Raw genomic sequence first — 20461 nt, forward strand, 5'->3', positions numbered from 1 at the left:
TCAAGAAAACACACCAGTCACAGCAAACACCCTCTTCTAATAACACAAGAGATGAACTCTACACATGGACATCACAAGATGGTCAATACTGAGATCATCAGTAAAGAGATACAACTTATAAAAAGAAACCAAACAGAAATTCTGAATCTGAAAAGTACAATGACTGAAGTGGAAAATTCACTAGAGGCACTCAGTAGATGATCTGAGCAGATAGAAGACAGAATCAGCAAATCTGATTGAAATGGTCAAGCTGGAGATCAATGATCAATTGAAGAGCAGAAATAAAAAGAATGAGGAAAGGTGAACTGAGTCTAAAAGACCTGTAGGTAAAAAGACAAAAAATAAAAAAAGACCCGTAGGGCACCATCAGGAGGATCAACAAATACACTGTGGGAGCTCCAGAGGGGAGAGAGGAAGGTCAGAAAGAATATTTGAAGAGATAATAGCCCCAACTTCCCAGATTTGATGAAAGATACAAAACCACCCTAGTGAGCTTCCCTGGTGGCTCACTGGGAAAGAATCCTCCCGCCAGTGCAGGAGATGTAAGAGAGCAGGTTCAATCTCTGGGTTGGAAAGATTCCCCTGGAGAAGGAAATGGCAACCTACTCCAGTATTCTTGCCTGGGAAAGAGAAGCCTGGCAGGCTACAGTCCGTGAGCTCACAAACCAGTCGGACACAACTTAGTGACTGAGCAACAAGAAATCTACACGTCTCAGAGGCTCAGTGAACTCCAAGCAGAACGTACTCAAACAGACCCACACTGAGACACATTGTAACCAAACTGTTGAAAGCCAAAGAGAAAAGTGAACTCTGAAAGTAGCAAAAGAAAGCTACTTATCAAGTACAAGGGATCCCCTATAAGATCAAAACCAATTTCTCATCAGAAACCCTAGAATACAGAAGGCAATGAAATGAGGTACTTAAACTGCTGATCAAGAATTCTATATCCAGCAAAACTGTTTCTCAAAAAAAAGGGAGAGAGAATTCCCTTGTGGTCCAGTGGTTTAGACTTGGTGCTTTCAATGCCAGGGCCTGGGTTCGATTCCTAGTCAGGAAACTAACATTCTGCAAGCCGTGTGGCACGGCCAAAAAATAAGAAAGAAAGAAAGAAAAGGGAGAAATCAAGACATTCTCGGGTCAGCAAAAATTGAGGGAGCTTGTTACCATTATATCTGCAATGCAAGAAATGCTAGAAGGAGTCTGGCTGGTTGAAAGTTACCCTAAATAGTAACTCAGAGCTGTTACTCAATCTAAGAATTGAGGGGAGAAGTAAATAGTTCTATGATAATAGTTGGAGACTTCAATGCCCTACTTTTAATAACGGACAGAACATCTAGACAGAAGATTAAAGATATGAGGATTGATCAACACTCTAACTAGCCCAAATGGACATCTATAGAAAGAACACTCCTTCAACAGCACACACATATCCCTATCAGATGCATCTAGAACATGCTCCAGTACAAATCAGTTATTCAGCGAAAAAAGAAACTCTCAATACACTTTTGGGCATTTAAAATTTTATTTTTATTGAAGTATAGTTGATATAAAATATTATATGTTGCAGGTGTACTCAATACATTTTAAAAGGCTGAAATCATTGCCAACAGCAATAGAAGTCAATAACAGAAGGAAAGGTGGCATGTTCACAAACATGTGGATATGAAACCACATACCATTCAAAGAACAACATATTAAAGAAGAAATCATGAAAGAAATTGGAAAATACTTAAGGATGAATGAAAACAAAAATACCACATGCTAACGAGCCCAACTTGGGTCCACTCACCCTCACGCAGTAAAGACACCTGGTTGTAGGGAAGGAAAAGGCAGCATTTATTGCAGTATACCAAGCTAGTGTTCAATACACCTGAGCTCCCTGATAGCTTTCAGTGAAAGGTTTTTAAGGACAAGGGGAGGGAAAGGGATTGTGGGTTTGTGATCTGCTCATGGCTGGTGGTGAGGTAATCAGGAGTCAACATCATCGACCTTCTTGTTTCAACTGTTCTGAGGTCTCTGTGCTTGGGGACATCATAAGGTTAACTTCTTCCACCTGGTGGAGGTTTCACTATCTAAAAACCAGCTCAGAGGATGTGACTCAGAATATTATTTATAGCCCTTGAGATGGAACTAAAGATCCTTGACTTTGTTTAATGGCTAAACTATTATTATTTTGTCTTGCTTGGCTATTTTTCCTTCTTTCTGCCTTTTCTCACATCTCTGATTAAATTTATTCTTTGGAACTTGAGGAAGGACGGGGAGGCTAATGTTTTCCTGGAGACAAAATGCAGGCAGAAGGTATGGTGAGGGCGAGTGGGGGGTTCTGTCCCAGGAAGCCCCATAGAGTCCTGATCAATTACAAACTTACTAGAAGTTATGGGGTGCAGCAAAGTCAGTGCTCATAGGGAAACTGACAACTTTAAATGACTACATTGAAAAAGAAAAAAACTCAAATCAATAGCCTAAATTTATACTTTGAGGAAGTAGAAAAAGAAGAATAAACTAAAGTCAAAGCTAGAAGAAGGAAGGAATTATTCTAATCTAAAGATCAGAACAGAGACAAATTAAGTAGAGAATAAAGAAATAATAGAATCACAGGAATTAATGAAACCAAAAAGTGCTTCTTTGAAAAGATTAACAATATCAACAAACTTTTAGCTAGGTTGACAAAGAAAAAAGAGAGAAGACTCAGAAAACTAAAATCAGAAATAAAAGTGGGGAATAACTACTGACTCAAAAGAAATAAAAAAGATAAGGGACTTCCCTGGTGGCCCAGTGGTGAAGACTCCATGCTTCCAATGCAGAGTACACGGACGGGTTCAATCCCTGGTCAGGGAACTAAGATCCCATATGCCATGCCACTCAGCACAGCCAAAATAAATAGAGAAGATAAAAAGGAAAAAAAAAAAGGTAAGATAATATCATGAAAAATTGTATGCCAAATTAGATAACCTAGATGAGATGGACAAATTCCCAAGAATATCAAATTACCTAAACTGACTCAAGAAGAACTAGAGGGTGTCCCTGGTGGTCTAGTGGTTAAGAATCTGCCTTGCAATGCAGGGGACACCAGTTCAATCCCTGATCCAGGAAGATCCCACAACCCTTGGAGCAACTAAGCCCAGGAGCCACAACTACTGAGCTCATATTTCTCAAGAGAGTAGCCCCTACTCACCGTAACTAGAACAAGCCTGTGTGTAGCGGCAAAGACCCAGCACAGCCAAAATAAATAAATAATAAAATGTTTTTTTTAAAAGGGAAGAAGTGGAAAATCTGGAAAGTGAAAATGTTAGTCCCTCAGTCATGTTCGACTCTTTGTGATCCCATGGACTGTAGCCCTCCAGGCTCTTCTGTCCATGGAACAAGAATGCAGGAGTAGAGAGACCCATAACAAATAAGGAGATGGAATCAAAAGTCAAAAACCTTCTAGGGGGGATCCCGGTGGAGGAGGGAGCAGCACGCTGAGCTTCCGCAGCGGTGTGCGGAGCCAAGCGCCCTGGTTAAAAAAAAAAGAAAAGAAAACCTTCTGGGACTTCCCCGGTGGTCCAGTGGTTAAGACCCAGATTCCAATGCAGGGGACACACGTTTGAGCCCTGGCTGGGGAACTAGGATCCCATATTCCTTGAGATGCAGCCAGTAATAAACTTTCCAACACAGAAGGCCAAGACCAGATGGCTTCACTGGTGAACTCTGAGTCATTTATGGAATAAAACCAATTCTCCCAATTCTTATCATATTCTTCCAAAAAAATGGAAGGGGAAGCAACAGTTCTAACAATGCCAGAATGACTCTAATAATGACAGATAAACATGCCACCAGAAAATAAAATTATACACCATGAGATCATAGAAAATATATATGTGTGTGTATCTATATTGGTCTCTGCCCCCCAGGTTCCCAGCACAGAACTCCTGAAACTCTTGTAACTTCCTACTATGAGCATTTTTTGTGCTTATATTTGGTCTTTAACCCCCATTCCCCGCACAGATTTCCTAGATCCTCTGGAATTTCTTGGGTGACGGAAGTGTCTCTCATTGTAATGAGGTGACTCTGGCAGGGCATGTGGATGGCTCTTGGATGGGAGCCTGTCACCACAGGGGCCAAGCCATGATTGCTGCTGCTAAGTCGCTTCAGTTGTGTCCGACTCTGTGCGACCCCATAGACGGCAGCCCACCAGGCTCCCCCGTCCCTGGGATTCTCCAGGCAAGAACACTGGAGTGGGTTTCCATTTCCTTCTCGGGAGTTTGGAATTTGCAGCCTCATTCCCTGCCCCCTCCCCCCATTCTCCTGTAAATGGAGTTAATGATTGACCATGCTGATGTGATGATGCCACCATAAAAATCCCCAAAGTACCGGGTTCAGAGAGCGACCATGTGGAGCTGCTGGGAAACGGCATGGAACCCCTGAGCCTCTTCCTGCATGCCTTGCCTTCTACATCTCTGTATCCTTTTTTTTTTTGCTTGAAATAGTAGCAATTTCTTTGGAAGGACTAATGCTGAAGCTGAAGCTCCAGTACTTTGGCCACCTGATGGGAAGAACCGACTCATTGGAAAAGACCCCAGTACTGGGAAAGATCGAAGGCAAAAGGAGAAGGGGGCAACAGAAGATGAGATGATCGGACGGCATCACCGACTCAATGGACATGACTTTGAACAAACTTTGGGAGACAGTATAGGACAGGAAAGCCTGGTGTGCTGCAGCCCATGGGGTGGCAAAGAATCAGACCCAACTTAGCAACTGAACAACAACAAGTAACAGCTTATATTTTCATATTTCTGGAGGATACAAGTCTGCAACTATGGCACTGATAGGGCCTTCTGAGAGCTGTAGAGAAGAACCCCTCCTTGTGTCTTCTAACCTCAGGCACTTGCTGCCAATCCTTGGTGTTCCCAGGCTGGTTGCTGCTGCTGCTGCTAAGTCACTTCAGTCGTGTCCGACTCTGTGTGACCCTAGAGACGGCAGCCCACCAGGCTCCCCTGTCCCTGGGATTCTCCAGGCAAGAACACTGGAGTGGCTTGCCATTTCCTTCTCCAGTGCATGAAAGTGAAAAGTGAAAGTGAAGTCGCTCAGTCTTGTCCAACTCTTCGTGACCCCATGGACTGCAGCCTACCAGGCTCCTCTGTCCATGGGATTTTCCAGGCAAGAGTACTGGAGTAGGGTACCATTGCCTTCTCCTCCCAGGCTGGTAGATCAGTTCAGTTCAGTTCAGTGCTCAGTCGTGTCTGACTCTTTGCGACCCCATGGACTGCATCACGCCAGGCTTCCCTGTCCATCATCAACTCCCAGAGCTTGCTCAAACTCATGTCCATTGAGTCGGTTATGTCATCCAACCATCTCACCTCTGTCATCCCCTTCTCCTTCCTCCTTCAATCTTTCCCAGCATCAGGGTCTTTTCCAGCGAGTCAGTTCTTCACATCAGGTGGCCAAAGTATTGGAGCTTCAGCTTCAGCATCAGTCCTTCCAATGAACACCCAGGACTGATCTCCTTTAGGATGGACTGGTTGGATCTCTTTGCAGTCCATGGGACTCTCAAGAGTCTTCTCCAACACCACAGTTCAAAAGCATCAGTTCTTCAGCGTTCAGCTTTCTTTATAGTTCAACTCTCACATCCATACATGACCACTGGAAAAACCATAGCCTTGACTAGACAGACTTTTGTTGGTAAAGTAATGTCTCTGCTTTTTAATGTGTCATCTAGGTTGGTCACAGCTTTTCTTCCAGGGAGCAAGCATCTTTTAATTTCATGGCTGCAGTCACCATCGACAGTGATTTTGAAGCCCCTCAAAATAAAGTCTTTCACTGTTTCCGTTGTTTCCCCATCTATCTGCCATGAAGTGATGGAACCAGATGCCATGATCTTAGTTTTCTGAATGTTTAGTTTTAAGCCAACTTTTTCACTCTCCTCTTTCACTTTCATCAAGAGGCTCTTTAGTTCTTCTTCACTTTCTGCCATAAGGGTGGTGTCATCTGCATATCTGAGGTTATTGATATGTCTTCTGGCAATCTTGATTTCAGCTTGTGCTTCATCCAGCCCAGCGTTTCTCATGATATACTCTGCATATAAGTTAAATAAGCAGGGTGACAATACACAGCCTTGATGTACTCCTTTCCCACTTTGTAACTAGTCTGTTGTTCCATGTCTAGTTCTAACTGTTGTTTCCTGACCTGCATACAGATTTCTCAGGAGGCAGGTCAGGTGGTCTGGTATTCCCATCTCTTTCAGAATTTTCCACAGTTTGCTGTGATCCACACAGTCAAAGGCTTTGGCATAGTCAATAAAGTAAAAGTAGATGTTTATCTGGAACTCTTGTTTTTTTTTGATGATCCAGCAGATGTTGGCAATTTGCTCTCTGGTTCCTCTGCCTTTTCTAAAACCAGTTTGAACATCTGGAAATTCACGGTTCACATACTATTGAAGCCTGGCTTGGAGAATTTTGAGCATTACTTTGCTAGCATGTGAGATGAGTGCAATTGTGTGGTACTTTGAACATTCTCTGGCATTGCCTTTCTTTGGTTTTGGAGTGAAAACTGACCTTTTCCAGTCCTGTGGCCACTGCTGAGTTTTCCAGATTTGCTGGCATACTGAGTGCAGCTCTTTCACAGAATCATCTTTTAGGATTTGAAATAGCTCAACTGGAATTGCATCACCTCCACTAGCTCGTTCATAGTGATGCTTCCTAAGCCCACTTGACTTGGCACTCCAGGATGTCTGGCTCTAGGTGAGTGATCACACCATCATGGTTATCTGGGCCATGAAGACCTTTTTTGTATGGTTCTTCTGTGTATTCTTGCCAGGCTGGTAGAGGTATCACTCCAATTTCTGCCTCCAGGAAGTGCCCTGGCTGTCCAGTGGTGAAGATGCCTCACTTCCACTGCAGGGGTTGAAGGCTCGAGCTTTGGTGTAGAAGTCAAGATCCCACATGCCGCAGGGTGCGGTGCCCCCCAGATCGCTTCTGCCTCCATTGTCACATGGCCTTCTTCTTCCCACGTGTACCTATAGCTGTGTCACATTGGACTAGGGGTCCATGCTACTGCAGTATGCCTTCATTATAACTTGACTGCACCTGTCACTCAGCTCTTCAGTGGGTCCTCCCCATGGGGAGGATGCCTTTTCACAAGTACTTCCCAAAAAGAAAAGCGAAGAGCTTAAAGAGCCCGTCTGAGTTACCCTCTGTGAATCTACCATTCCAGTGATGTCATTCCAATTTTTCTCTTATTTTCGCCAAAGGAGTAAGCAATTTACCATGGACTGTGTGGCCTTAGGGTTGCAAATTTTTGTGAGCCTTCAGCTCTTATGGTGTTCTTTTATTAATATAATAAACAGATCTATACTAAGTGAAGTGTTTCCCTGGTGGCTCAGGTGATAAAGAATGTGCCTGCAATGCAGGAGACCCAGGTTCCATCCCTGGGTTGGGAAGATCTCCTGGAGAAGGGAACGGCTACCCACTGCAGTATTCCTGCTTGGAGAATTCCATGGACGGAGAAGCCTGGCCGGCTACAGTTTATGGGGTCACAAAAAGTCAGAGACACTAAGTAACCTGTTGTACTGAGCTCTGTGATCTGCTCTAACTAACACAGCCTGGACGTGGGACTGTGGGAGACTTCAGTTCATGACCAGTGGTCAGAAGCACAGGTGACCACCTGGACCTGCGATTGGCATCTCAAGTGGGGCCCGTCTTGCAAGACTGAGCCCTGTGGAATCTGATGCTATCTCCAGGTAGAAAGTATCAGAATGGAGTTATATTATCACCCAGGTGAGTTGCTTGAGAATTGCTTGTTGTGGGGGAAACACAGAAGCGTTTTTCGGGTCAGAGGTGCTCTGAGGGGGACAGCGGTGAGAGTAAAGGAGTGGCGCGGAGGGTCTGCCTGGCGATCCAGTGGTTAGGACTCTGAACTTCCGATATAGGGATGCAGGGCTGTGGGTTTGAGCCCTGGTTGGGGAACTAAGATCCCATGTGCCGGCCCGCTGTGTGGTGTGATGGGAAAAAAAAGAGTGAGAAGCAAAGGAGGAGGACAGAGGTTTTTCTTAAGATGCAGATCAATATCCCTTACAAATAAAGGTGAAATACTGCTAAACCAAATGTTAGCAAACCCAAACGGAATCCAAAAGCATAGTAGAAGAGTTACCTATCATAACCAAGGGGGACTGATCTCAGGAAGGTTAGCATGTCTCAACATAAGGAAACCAATCAATGTAATACATCCTATTAATAAAATGAAGAGAAAAAAATCCACATGATCATCTCAACTGATGCATTTAAGGCACTTGAAAAAATCCAATATCCTTTTATGATAAAAACCCTCAGAAGAATAGAAATATCATACATATAATAAAACACATTTATGAAAATGCCACAGCTAGCTTCATCATCAACAGGGAGAGGCTGAAAGCTTTCCCCCTATGACAAGGAACAAGCCAAGAATGTATACTTTTACCCCTGCTATTTCAACGTGACATTTGGAAGTTTCAATGAGAGCAATAAGACAAGAAAAATAAATAATAGACATCTAAATTGGAAAGGAAGAAGTAACACTATCTCTATGCATGACATGACCCTATGTCATAGAAAACCCCAAAGAATTTACAAGAAAGCTATAAAATATTTACATATCATATGTATCATGAGGGTTCATTATCCAAAATATATAAAGAACTCCTACAACTCGACAACAAATATCCAATTTAAAAAATGGGCAAAGAATTTTACATCCAAGGAAAATATACAAATGGCCATGAAGTAGGTCAAAAGATGCTCACATCATTAATCCTTAGGGAAATGCAAATCAAAACTACAATGAGATATCACTTTATACCCATTAGCATGGCTGTTAGGAAAATAGCAAGTGTTGGTGTGAAGAAATTGGAACCCTCTTGTGCCTCTGGGGGAATGTGAAATGGTGCAGCTGCTGTGGAAAATGGTTTGGCATTCCTCAAAGTCTAACCATAAGATGACCATATAATCCAGCAATTCCACTTCTGGATATTTTTCTAGAAGAACTGAAAAGCAGGGACTCAAACTGAGCTTGTACACCAATGCCCACAGCAGCATTATTCACAATAGCCAACGGTGGAAGCAACGCTAATGTGCTGCTGCTGCTGCTGCGAAGTCGCTTCAGTCGCGTCCGACTCTGTGCGACCCCAGAGACGGCAGCCCACCAGGCTCCCCCGTCCCTGGGATTCTCCAGGCAAGAACACTGGAGTGGGGTGCCATTTCCTTCTCCAATGCATGAAAGTGAAAAGTGAAAGTGAAATTGAAGTCGCTCAGTCGTGTCCGACTCTTCTCGACCTCATGGACTGCAGCCCACCAGGCTCCTCCGTCCGTGGGATTTTCCAGGCAAGAGGACTGGAGTGGGGGTGCCACTGCCTTCTCCATGCAAATGTCCACCAAGAGCCAAATGGGTAAACAAAATTTGGTGTGTCCTCACAATGGAATACTACTCAGCCATAGAAATGGAATGACATTCTGATCTGTGCCACAATGCAAATAAACCTTGAAAATTATGCTGAGTGAAATGTCAGTCACAGAAGGACAAACATTTTACGGTTCCACTGGTATGAAATATCTAGAAAATGCAAATTCATAAGGCAAAGTAGATTTGAGGTTACTGGCAGCTGGAGGAGGGGGAGAAATGAGGGATTATTGCTTAATGGTGACAGAGTGTCTGTTTAGGTGTGACGGAAAAGTTTTGGAAGTAGATAATAGTGATGTTTTGTGCTTTAAAAAAATGTTTATTTATTTGGCTGCAGCAGGTCTTGGCAGGATGTGGAATCTAGTTTCCTGACCCACTGGACACCAGGGAAGTCCCCAGTGGTTATGTATGATGTGTGTGCTCAACATTGGGAACATACTTAAGTCACTAACAGTCCACTTCAAAATGGTTAAAATGGCAAATTCTATGTATATTATACATATTTTTCATAACACAAAAACGCAAATTAAAAAAACTTTATAAAAAGGTATCACACTCTTACAATTATTTTCACTAAATGATCTGAGTTGGACATTTTTGCCTGTAAGTCTGGCTCATCCTTTTTCAGTGCTGTATAGCACTCTGTTCATAGGAACACACTCTAACCTTTCCCTAGTTTCCAGATCCTCCTTATTATGAACCATGCCGCTGGGAAGGCATGCACATGTAGATTTCTCTGGGGTTCACACCAAGACCAGAACGGCCAGGAGGGAGACTCAGCTATACTGGAATGAGCAAATTGTTCTTCTCAATGGTCAATTCAATTCTCAGGCCTAATCACCAGTGACTTTGTCCCCTTCCTAAGAGTGAAGAGACGTCTCAGTGATTTCTGTTCACTGATGACTAGATTGAGTTTCTAGTTATTGGTTGTCCTGGGTTCATCTTCCTGGAATTACCTGTTCATTCCTGCACTGCACTGAATGTGTGTATGTGTGTGCTTAGTCACTCTTTTGTATCTGACTCTTTGTGACCCCATGGATGGTAGCCCGCCAGGATCTTCTGTCCATGGAATTTTCCAGGAGAGAATACTAGAGCAGTCTGCCAGTTCCTATTCCAGGGGATCTCCCCAATTCAAGGCTCAAACCTACGTCTCTTGTGTCTCCTGCATTGGCAGGCGGATTCTTTACCGCTGTGCCCCCCGGGAAGCACAATGAGTCCCCAAATTCATGTCCACCCAGAACCTCAGATTGTGACCATGAGGGTCTTTGTGGATGTAATTATGTTAAGCTGAGGTCATACTGGAGTAGGGTGGGCCCTAAACCCCCACTACAAGACTGATTTCCTTCTAAGAGGTCATATGAAGATGGAAGCAGAGATTGGAGTGATGCAGCTACTAGCCAAGAGACCCTGAGCGGTGCCGGAAACCATCAGAAGCCAACAGAGAGGCCTGGGACCAGTTCTTTTTCATAGCCTTCAATTGTGCTGACACTTTGATTTGGGACTTCCAGCCTCCAGAACTGTGAAGGAATGAAGTTTCTGCTGTTGTAAGCCACCGAGTTTGTGGTTGTTGTTATGGCAAAAAAATACCATTTGCCCATTTCTCTTTCTTTTCTTTTTTTGGCTGCATCACACAGCTTGTGGGATCTTAGTTCCCTGACCAGGGATCGAACCTGTGCCCTGGCAGAGACAGCACTGAGTCCTAATCACTGGGCTGCCAGGCAATTCCTACCATTTACCCATTTTCCTGTCTGGTGTGTCTTGTGGGGTGGGGGTGGGGCTCACATGTCCTGGAAGTTATTTCTTGGTTAGTTAAATGCATGACAGATATCAACCTCTCCTGGATTATCTTTTCATTTTTTTAAAATGAATTTCTTTGGTCGCTGGAAAGTTTGAAATGGATCCTAATAGACTATCCCTAAAGTATTCATTTTCTTCCTTATCAAGGGCAGGTTTTCATTTGTCAGGCAGTTAAGTCTGGGGTATGGTTCTCCTCTGTGATGCTTCCAGTCAGCCGTGACTTCCCTGCCTTCTGGGTTTGGGGCTCTGCCAGACCCCCCAGATCAGCGCTTAGTCGGGGAAGGATGAGGCCAGCTGAGTATGAGTCAGCAGGGTGCGCCGGACTCAGAAGGAAAGGGGGACGGAAGTGGTCAGCTCAGACCCTGGGACCAGCTGTGTGGGTTCCTGGCCACGGCGGGCAGGGGTCACCAAGACAGCCCAGGCCAGGCAGGAAGTGGGTCAGCTGAGGCCTCGGGCTTGAGGCCCCACATGCTCACTGCCTGGAACCCCAAGCCGCCCCCACACGGCCTGCTGCAGCACCCTGGTGTGCATGCCTGTTCCTGTAATGGTTTCACAGACCATGGGCATTTATGGAGCGCCTGCTGTGTGAGCATGTGGAAGTCAGCTCCCTGATACAGGGGAATCTGAAGCCCAGACGGGCTTGACTCAGTGTGGAGGTCCAGTCACCCAGTACCCCAGGTCCTCCTCCTTGGCTGGGTGGGGACCTCTCTGTCTCTGGGTGTCCTCACCCTACACATGGCCGCTGAGAAGAAAAAACAGCTAGGAAGTGTCCACATCTCTTCTGCCTCCCTCGCTCCCTCTGCCCCACCTGCACCTCACTGCATTGCTGTTTTTCAGTTTCTCACCACCAACACCACAGTGTGTGTGTGTGTGTGTGTGTGTGTGTGTGTGTGTGTGTGCACGCGCATGCGCTGGGGTGTTGGGAGGGCAGCCTGAACCCACCCTTCTTGTCTTCTGGGGGACCAGGACATGTCCAGGCAGGTCTGGGCACTTGCAGAAATTGCTGAATGCCTGGCAAGCTGCCAGGGCAGGAAGGAGCTGGTAGGAAGGTTAGAGAGGGTGTGGGAGAAGGACTAGCTTGGGGTTTCCGGTGTGGTACTTTGCCCTTCTCACCCCTTCCCAGACCCGTCCCACTCAAAGTGTCCCAAGATGACCTCAGCATCTTCCCCCAAAACTTAGGGTTTTGCGGAATGCATAGGAGTTCTCTAGGTATAAATGGAGGAGGGGGCACTTCCAGGAAGAAAAGACAAACTGGGATCAGCAGAGACCAGGAAAAAGGGGTTCAGATGTCCAGCATAAGAGTCTAGCTTCTCCTGTGGGCCAACAGGAGCCACTGAGAGTGTAAGACTTGGAGAGGGGCCCAGGCAGATCGGTAGAACTCGAAGGACGCTAGCCTGAGACCCTCACCTTTAAGATGGAGAATATCCAGGCAAGAGCTGAGGGAAACTCTGTTGAAGGGGGCCAAGCCCTACCCTTGAATGAGCCTCCCTGAATAGTCCCCGGACCCTTCAGCTGCCTGTCTGTCCTTCATCACAGCTGGCACCCCCTGTACTGTACCCCCAGACCAGGAGCTACTGGTTTCCTGGTGTCCAAAGCCCAGCGCACAGTAGGCAATTCTTAGGTGGCTCAGCCAAGAGAAGTCAGGGCTCTAGAGGCAGAGAACTGGCAGGACGGGGCCTGAGCTGGAGGAGGTGCGGACCTTCAGCGTCTGGACATCCTCTCCCCTTCCCTGGGCGCCTGCGCCTCTCTGCGCCCCCTGTTGGCGGAGGAGTGGAACACCCAGCACTCCCGCCTCTCCTCTCGCCTAGTCGTGAGTGTGCGCTCCCTCAGCCTGTCCGACTCTGTGCGAGCCCCATGGACTGTAGCCCGCCAGACTCCTCTGACCGTGTAATTTCCCAGGCAAGAATACTGAAGTGGGTTGCCATTTCCTCCTCCAGGGGTTTTTCCCGACCCCAGGATCGAACCTCGCGCGTGGCTCCCCAGGTAGCTCAGTGGTAAAGGATCTGCCTGCCGATGCAGGAGACACAAAAGCGACGCGTGTTGGATCCCTGGATTGGGAAGATCCCCCAGGAGGAGGAAATGGCAACCCAGCGATACCCAGGAAACTGCTGGCAGGGGGTTACCTCTGAGATAAAGACCTGGTTTCCAGAGTGGGAGGTGGGAAAGAGACATTTCATCGGAAAGCCTTCCACACTGTCTGATTTTGGGGGCTTCCCAGGTGTTTATTGTAGGCTAGTACATACCCAGGGCTTCCCTGGTGGCTCAGTCGGTAAAGAATCTGCCTGCAAATGCAGGAGACACAGATTTGATCCCTGGGTAAGGAAGTTCCTCGAGGGAAGGAAATGGCAAGCCACTCCAGTATTCTTGCCTGGAGAATCCCATGGACAGAGGAGCCTGGCGGGCTACAGCCCATGAGTCACACAGAGTCAGACGTGACTGAAGCGACTTAACACACACACATATATACATATACATATGTGTATGGGCTTATATGTACACATGGGCTTCCCAGTTGGCTCAGTGGCACTGGCTCTCCAGTGCAGGAGCCACAGGAGACATGGGTTCCATCTCTAGACACAACTTAGTGACTAAACCACCACCACCATTACATACCCTGTGCTGTGCTGGGTGCCACACACACAGGGGACCCCAGAGAGATCTGACTGTGCTCAGGGCTCCCACAGGACCTGGTACTACCCAGAGCATATTGGCATGGGGATGGGGTGGGGAGCAGGCAGCTGTGGGAAGCAGAAGAGGTACCTAGACAGTCAGGAGGGCTTCCTAGAGGAGGAAGTAATAATATCTGTACTTATTAAGTAACTACTATGTGCCAGTAACTACCATCTTTCCTGGTGGCTCAGAGGTTAAAGCGTCTGCCTGCAATACGGGAGACCTGGGTTCAATCCCTGGGTCGGGAAGATCCCCTGGAGAAGGAAATGGCAACTCACTCCAGTATTCTTGCCTGGAGAATCCCATGGACGGAGGAGCCTGGCAGGCTACAGTCCACGGGGTCGCGAAGAGTTGCACACAACTGAACGACTTCACTATGTGCCAGAGCTCACTCAAGACGCCTGAGTATGGGGAAACTCAGTGAAGTGGGACTCAGATTGTGCCCTACCTCCCGTACCTTACTTATGCATTGGGAGGTGTATATACCCTGGGACCTCAGGGACTCCGAGCCGGCACCCCCTCTCCTGGGACCCATGTTCCCAAAGACAAGCCATTTCCTTATTGCTGAAGCCCCTTCTTAGAAGGCCATTGATCCTGGAATATCCTCATTCTGCCTGAGGACAGACACAGGGGGATGACTGAATCCTGTTTCTAGAATTTAAGATTCTCAGCTCCAGGGAAGCCAGCTTGGGTTCCCCTTCTCACTCCTCCTCTCCCTGGGATCAGGGTTTCAACTGACAAAGGCTCATTTCCCCATCTGTAAAAAGTGGCAACGGCATCTCCACAGGGGGATTCCACACATCCTGGGGATCAACGTGATCATGATTCAAATTCCTGCACGCCGCGCATGCCCCTTGCTGTGTGACTGTAGGCAAGTTACTCAACCTCTCTGGGCATCAAAACAAAGGCAGGGGGTTGGCTGTAGGAGGAAAAACACTCAGCACAGAAATGCTCTCATCATTATCCATTCGGCACACTCGTAGCAGCCACTACAAACCAAGTACCAGGTCACACGCCAGACAGAAACACTGGTGCTTCGGGGCCCCCTCTGCCAGCCAATAACCCCAGGCTGAGGGTGACCCTAGTGGATGCCAGCTGCTCATAAAGACACACAAGAGATTGCATATTTTAACTGTTTTATTTGCTTTCTGGGATGTCAAGTTTGGGGTGTCCCAGGGCCCAGCTGCCAGCAAAGTCCGGCAGAACCTTGGCTGGCCTGGGGTCCCAGACACAGGGCTTTCAGACAAGGCACTCAAGGGGTCTCCCTGGGGTCAGGGAGAGGCCACCCCAAGGCTGCAGGGGCTGGTCTCTCCTTTGGGGACAGGACACAGGGTCACCTCCAGGAGGCAGGGTTCTTCCTGGAGAGAGATTTAGGACAAGACTGAAACCTGAGATGTGGAGGGAGCCCTGGAAACACGCCGGGTACCCCCAAGACCCAGATGGATCTCCTGTGGCCTCCAGCCAGGCCCTGTGGGCAGAGAGCCCAATTCCCCACCAGCTTTCCCTGGGGCTTCCTCAAAGCGTGCAGGACCCAAAAGCCCCTGGCCCAGATCCCACCCCTGAGAAGGGCTTGGGTGAGCCCCACCCAGGAAAGCGGGGAGCCAGGGTCTGGGGGTGTTTGTCTCTTTCCTGTCCTGTCTCCCTGTCTGTGCCCCATGTGTACTGAGGGGGCAGGCACTTCTGTGGATCTCTGGGATCTCTGGGCAGCTGAAGGGAAGGCTTGGGTGAGGAGAGGGAGGAGGGGAAACGGATTTCAAATCGGGGGAGCAGCTCAGGCTGGACCGGAGCCCTTGGAGGTCTGGGAGCTCCTGAAACTCAGCTGCGACCACTGCCCCCGAATTGGAGGATGGGGTCTCTGAGTGGCGTTCATCCAAGAAGCGACTCACAAGACGTGGAGTCGTGAGGGGGATCCTGGCCTCTAACACACTTTCTACAGAAATGGAGACGCTTCTCCTCCTGGCGGCAGCCCCAGGCCCTTTACCAGGCACTTGTTCCAGGAGAAGAGAAATTTAATTGGGGATATAAAACCAAAGCCCTTTGCGGCTGCACAGAAGCCTGGGGATGAAGGCCACGGGGCTCGTGGCCACGACGGGAGGCACCTCCATCAGTGCCCCATGCCGGCTGCAGGCTCAGGAGAGCGTCCAGTGGTCTCAGGGGGGGAGGCTGGGGCCACAGAGAAGAATGAGGCTTTGTTCCACCAACCCCGACAATGACAAGGGACTTCTGGGTTCACACACTCCAAGGGGCGGGGAGGTCAAAGGTCAACAGTCTAGACAGCAGCAGAGAAAAAGGAGGCCTGTGTGGTGGGCCGATTTCCAGGAGCAGCTCCCCTCCCCATCCTGGGTACCCCTGAGTCGGGAAGGGGGCGGGGAGCACAGGCCTGGGGGTGCACAGGCACAGCCTCTGGCCTGGCTTCTTGGCAGAAACTTCCAAGATGACAAAAAGGCATCACACGTGTACTTTCTGAGTCATCCCCCTGAGCAGGTCCTTTCTAATGTTAGAGAAGTTTTCGCACCAGGGCAGCGAAAAACTATCTTCCTTGCCGAAACTATCAGAGAGGTCAGAGTCTGACGTTTCCCCCAGAGACGTGGCACTGATGGGGGTTCCCGCCCCCGCCCCCCGGGCCCTGTGTCTCTCAGTGGCCGGGACCCTGGCTGTTTCTTGACTGGACCACATGAGCCGGGTGGCAGCAAGCCCTCACCCACGGGGGTTGCTGCTGCTTCCCACCTTGCTTGCTTTCTATCCACTCTTTTAAGTTTCTTTTTCAAACTACTTACGCACAGACCACCGGCCTTCTCTTTGGTGGGAAGTGGGGAAGCAAAGGGGCTGAGAGAAGAATAAAGGTATAAGGGGCCAAGGCTCTGGCATCCTAAGGGAGACGCCATTACCTGACACCACCCCCACCTCCGCACCCTCCACAGGAGCTTATCAGCGACAGGACCCCCTCCACTTTCCAGCAACACTTTTCACATTTCCTCCACCAGCCTTCCCACGACATCGCTCAGCCCATCTTCCCACCCTTAACACTCACTGCACCCACCCCTTCTGGCATTGCTCACCTTCATAGCTGCCAGGCTGCACCCACTTCACAGAACCATCCCTTTGCCTATTCTGTGCCCCCCACCACCACCCCCACAATCTGAGACTCTGAAATGACAAGGGAGAAGTAATGGGACTTGGCCCGCCTTTCCTACACAAGGACATTTCAGTCCAGGACCCAACAAATGCAGACAGATACGGCATGGAGTGAATGGATGAATTTGCCCAAAAGGAAAAAGATAAAAATAATTAAAACAGGAACATTAAAAAGCTTGCAGGGAGCGAGTGAAATATTTAATGGCTGTCTAATTAAATAAAAACGAGCTATATGCTCTGCATCATGAAAAGGACAAGGTTTTGGCTTGACTCGCTGAGGAAATCTAACACCATCGCAGGAACAGAACAATGACACACACACAGTCGATAATGATCAGATGATAAGTCACATCTCTAAGTGGCTGAATCTCATGGTGCTTTAAACAGAAGAAATAAGGACAAAAGAAAGATGGAAATGCAGAACCTGGGGATGGTGTGTCCGGGTTCCAGTGGGTACCCAGCTTAGCTCAAATCTGACTCACTTCTAGTCCCCTGTCCCCTCTCCAACTTGCCTAGATCCATTTCTTCCTCAGAGTCCCCCAGATCAGACCTTTAGAGAACAGAGCTCATCAGAGTTTAATGCCATTCTGAATGAGACCTCTGGGAGACCCTCATATAAAAGAGCCGCAAGCTCTGCTCACGGAAGCTGGCTGACTGAGTGGATGCAATGGCATCCTATACTCCTGATTCCTCAGGAGACTGCAAACACAGACTTGTTTTTGCAGAGTTGTGGAGGAGGGGTTTCTGGAAGAGGGAGGGCTGGCATGGAGGAGGGAGAAGGTCCTGATCATTTCACCCTGCAGGGCATGCTCCACACACTGCCATATGCTGACCCCACATCATGCTTCCCTTCCAGAGAAAACACAGGACTCATAAAATGCATTTCACTCAGAAACCCACCAACCTGGTCTCCGAGTGACACAGCAGCTCAGCGGAGGCAGCAACTACCCTGGGCATTGGAACAGGAGGGAAAGAGGGTGAACATATAAGAAAACAAAACAAAAATCTCAGCTGTTTTCAAAAGAAGCGCCTGCTGGGAAACACCAAGATGATCTAACACCACATCAGACACCAGCACGCCTCACACGTAGGGAAGTGATAAAACTGCGTGTTCTCCAAAGAAACAGAAGAATACTTTCCAAACCGTTGTTTTCCTCATGGTTGCTGCTGCCAACCCCCTCTCTCTGATGGGTGTCAAGGTCCAGCTGAATTTAGTTGCCTCCTGGGAGATGTGCATCCCTGGCTGGTCAGTTCAAAGTCATCAGGGAGTAAGATAAAAATTTACCAAGTCCAAGGCATGTCCAAAATCCAGCTACACAAAAGCTCGCTGGCTGCCCCGCAGCCCTTCTGGCCAAACACACCAGCACACACGGAGCTCAGCCCCCAGACTCCAGTCTGTCCCCCTCTTAAGGAAAACAAGAAGCTGGTCCCCAAGACCAAGACTGAAAATCCAGGCCAGATGTGGGGTAGGTTTGTAGTTGCTACACACTTTTCCATATTAAAAAAAAAAAGTGTGTGTGTTGAAATGACAGTCTGCTTTCCCACCAGTGGCCTAGCTCCGGAGGTCCTTTGGGTACAGCTCACAGCTCGGTTGTTGAAAGGATTAGCCAACCCTTTTAGTCTCCTGGGGCAGCAGCAACCCCCTCTCCCCGTGGTCTGGCCAAGGGCCTAGCCTCCACCCCCTCTGAACAAGGGGATCTTAATGTCATCCCAAAAACAAAAAATGTAGGTCCAGTGTTCAAAGCCAGAGGCAGAAGCAGCTGCACTCTAGGAAAGAGAAAAGACACTTTTGTGTTCGGCTAAAGCCCTCATTTTAACCAAAGGGAATATAAATAACTCTGTGCCCAAACTGGCGCTATTGCTTTTAAAAACAGAATAAGAAAGAAAGAAAAAGAACCCATGCCAGATCCCAAGCTGGCCCTTGCCGGAGCTATCCAGGCTGTTGGGACATGGATCAGGGCAAAGGGTCTTCATGAGGATTTTCAATTTGGGAAAAAAACAGTCACGGACAGAGGGAATTCTGGAATCCTTCCACCATAGACTCAGAAAAGCAGGTGGCCCCAGCCACAGGATCGCAGAGTAGAGATCCACCTGATTGGGGTTCTTGGTAGAAATCAGGACTTCCCAGCTTCCTGACTGCCCCAGCTGTATCCCCAGGTGCAAAGAGAAATAGAAAAAAAAAACTTCAGTTGCTGCCTTTAAACCAACCAGTGAGTACACAGAGAAAAAGGGAGAGGAGGTGTGCAAGCTGGCATATTTGATCCAAATCAGATCCCCAGCTGGATGGGCTTGTCTTTCCTGGTCAGGGCCTGGAGGGTGGACGTCTCTCTCAGGGTCCTTGGCAGGATGAGGTCTTGGGAGGCCTGAGCAGCAATCAGTGTTCATGGCAACAGTTGATTTTGCCTTCTGACTGCTCTAGGAGGTCCAGCATCTCCTCAATGATGGCCCGAAGTGCCCGGCCCAGCTGGTCTGCATTGTACGGCTTGCCCAGAGGGGGCACGTGAACAAAGGCTGAGCGGCCGTGACTCTGGTACAGAGAGGTATAGTAGGTGAAGTCGCAGAGGTACCTAAGCCACAGGGCGTTGGGGATGGGAGGGAAACCAAAATGGGGTTAGAGAGTGAATGTTCCATCCAAATCCACCATAAGACAGCCCCTCAACCTCACCAGTCATCTGCAAGATGGAATGCTGCTCCTCCCTCCCCAGGCAGCAAAAATGAAAAAAACAAAAGAGTAACTCCCAGGCCTGGTGTACATGTGGAGAAAGAAGCAGTAGGAGATGCTGTTGGTTGGGATGCAAATTGCCCCAGGGGAGGGCCATCTGGCAGGCTAGTAAAATTACAGGTGTAAAGTACTCAATGTCCTGCAATAAACCATGATGCAAAAGAATACAAAAAAGAATATATGTATATATATACCATGTATGTGCACATGCACACAGCTATGGGCTTCCTAGGTGCTCAGATGGGAAAGGACCCACCTGCAATGTGGGAGACCTGGGTTTAATAGTTGGGTTGGAAAGATCCCCTGGAGAAGGAAACGGCTACCCACTCCAGTATTCTGGCCTGCAGAGTTCCATGGACAGAAGAGCCTGGCAGGCTACAGTCCACGGGGTGGCAAAGAGTCAGACATGACCGAGAGACTTTCACACATATGCGCACACACACGTAGATAAGGTATGTACATATATATATATATATATATATATATATAAAACTGAATCACTTTGCTGTACAGCAGAAATTAATACAATATTGTAAATCAACTATACTTTAATAATTAAAAAAAAATAATTTTCAAAAAAATTACAAATGCACAGACTTTATGACCTGATGTTTCAAGTTTCTGGAATCTATCTCAGGAACCATGTGCACCAGAGCAGGATGATGAACAAGGTATTTGTTGCAGCGTGATGTGTGAAAACAGAAAAGCAGGAAGCAAACTGGTAGA

At 47.8% G+C, this 20461-nt stretch overlaps 1 protein-coding gene across 4 annotated transcripts in view; it reads right to left on the reverse strand.

Moving 5' to 3' along the window:
- Positions 1-14997: 14997 nt before the first annotated feature.
- The window catches only part of PGPEP1 (pyroglutamyl-peptidase I), a 39513-nt gene continuing 34049 nt past the window's right edge, over positions 14998-20461 (reverse strand). For 3 of the 4 annotated variants that reach the window (XM_024994600.2, XM_010806585.4, XM_005208519.5), the window contains one exon: positions 14998-19580. In XM_024994600.2, coding sequence (XP_024850368.1) covers positions 19388-19580 — 193 coding nt within the window. In that variant the 3' untranslated portion in view covers positions 14998-19387. The remainder of the gene's footprint in view (positions 19581-20461) is intronic. The other variant, NM_001109983.3, reaches the window with a different exon arrangement.

This window comes from Bos taurus, chromosome 7 (assembly GCF_002263795.3).
Source record: "Bos taurus isolate L1 Dominette 01449 registration number 42190680 breed Hereford chromosome 7, ARS-UCD2.0, whole genome shotgun sequence".
NCBI classification, from domain to species: domain Eukaryota; kingdom Metazoa; phylum Chordata; class Mammalia; order Artiodactyla; family Bovidae; genus Bos; species Bos taurus.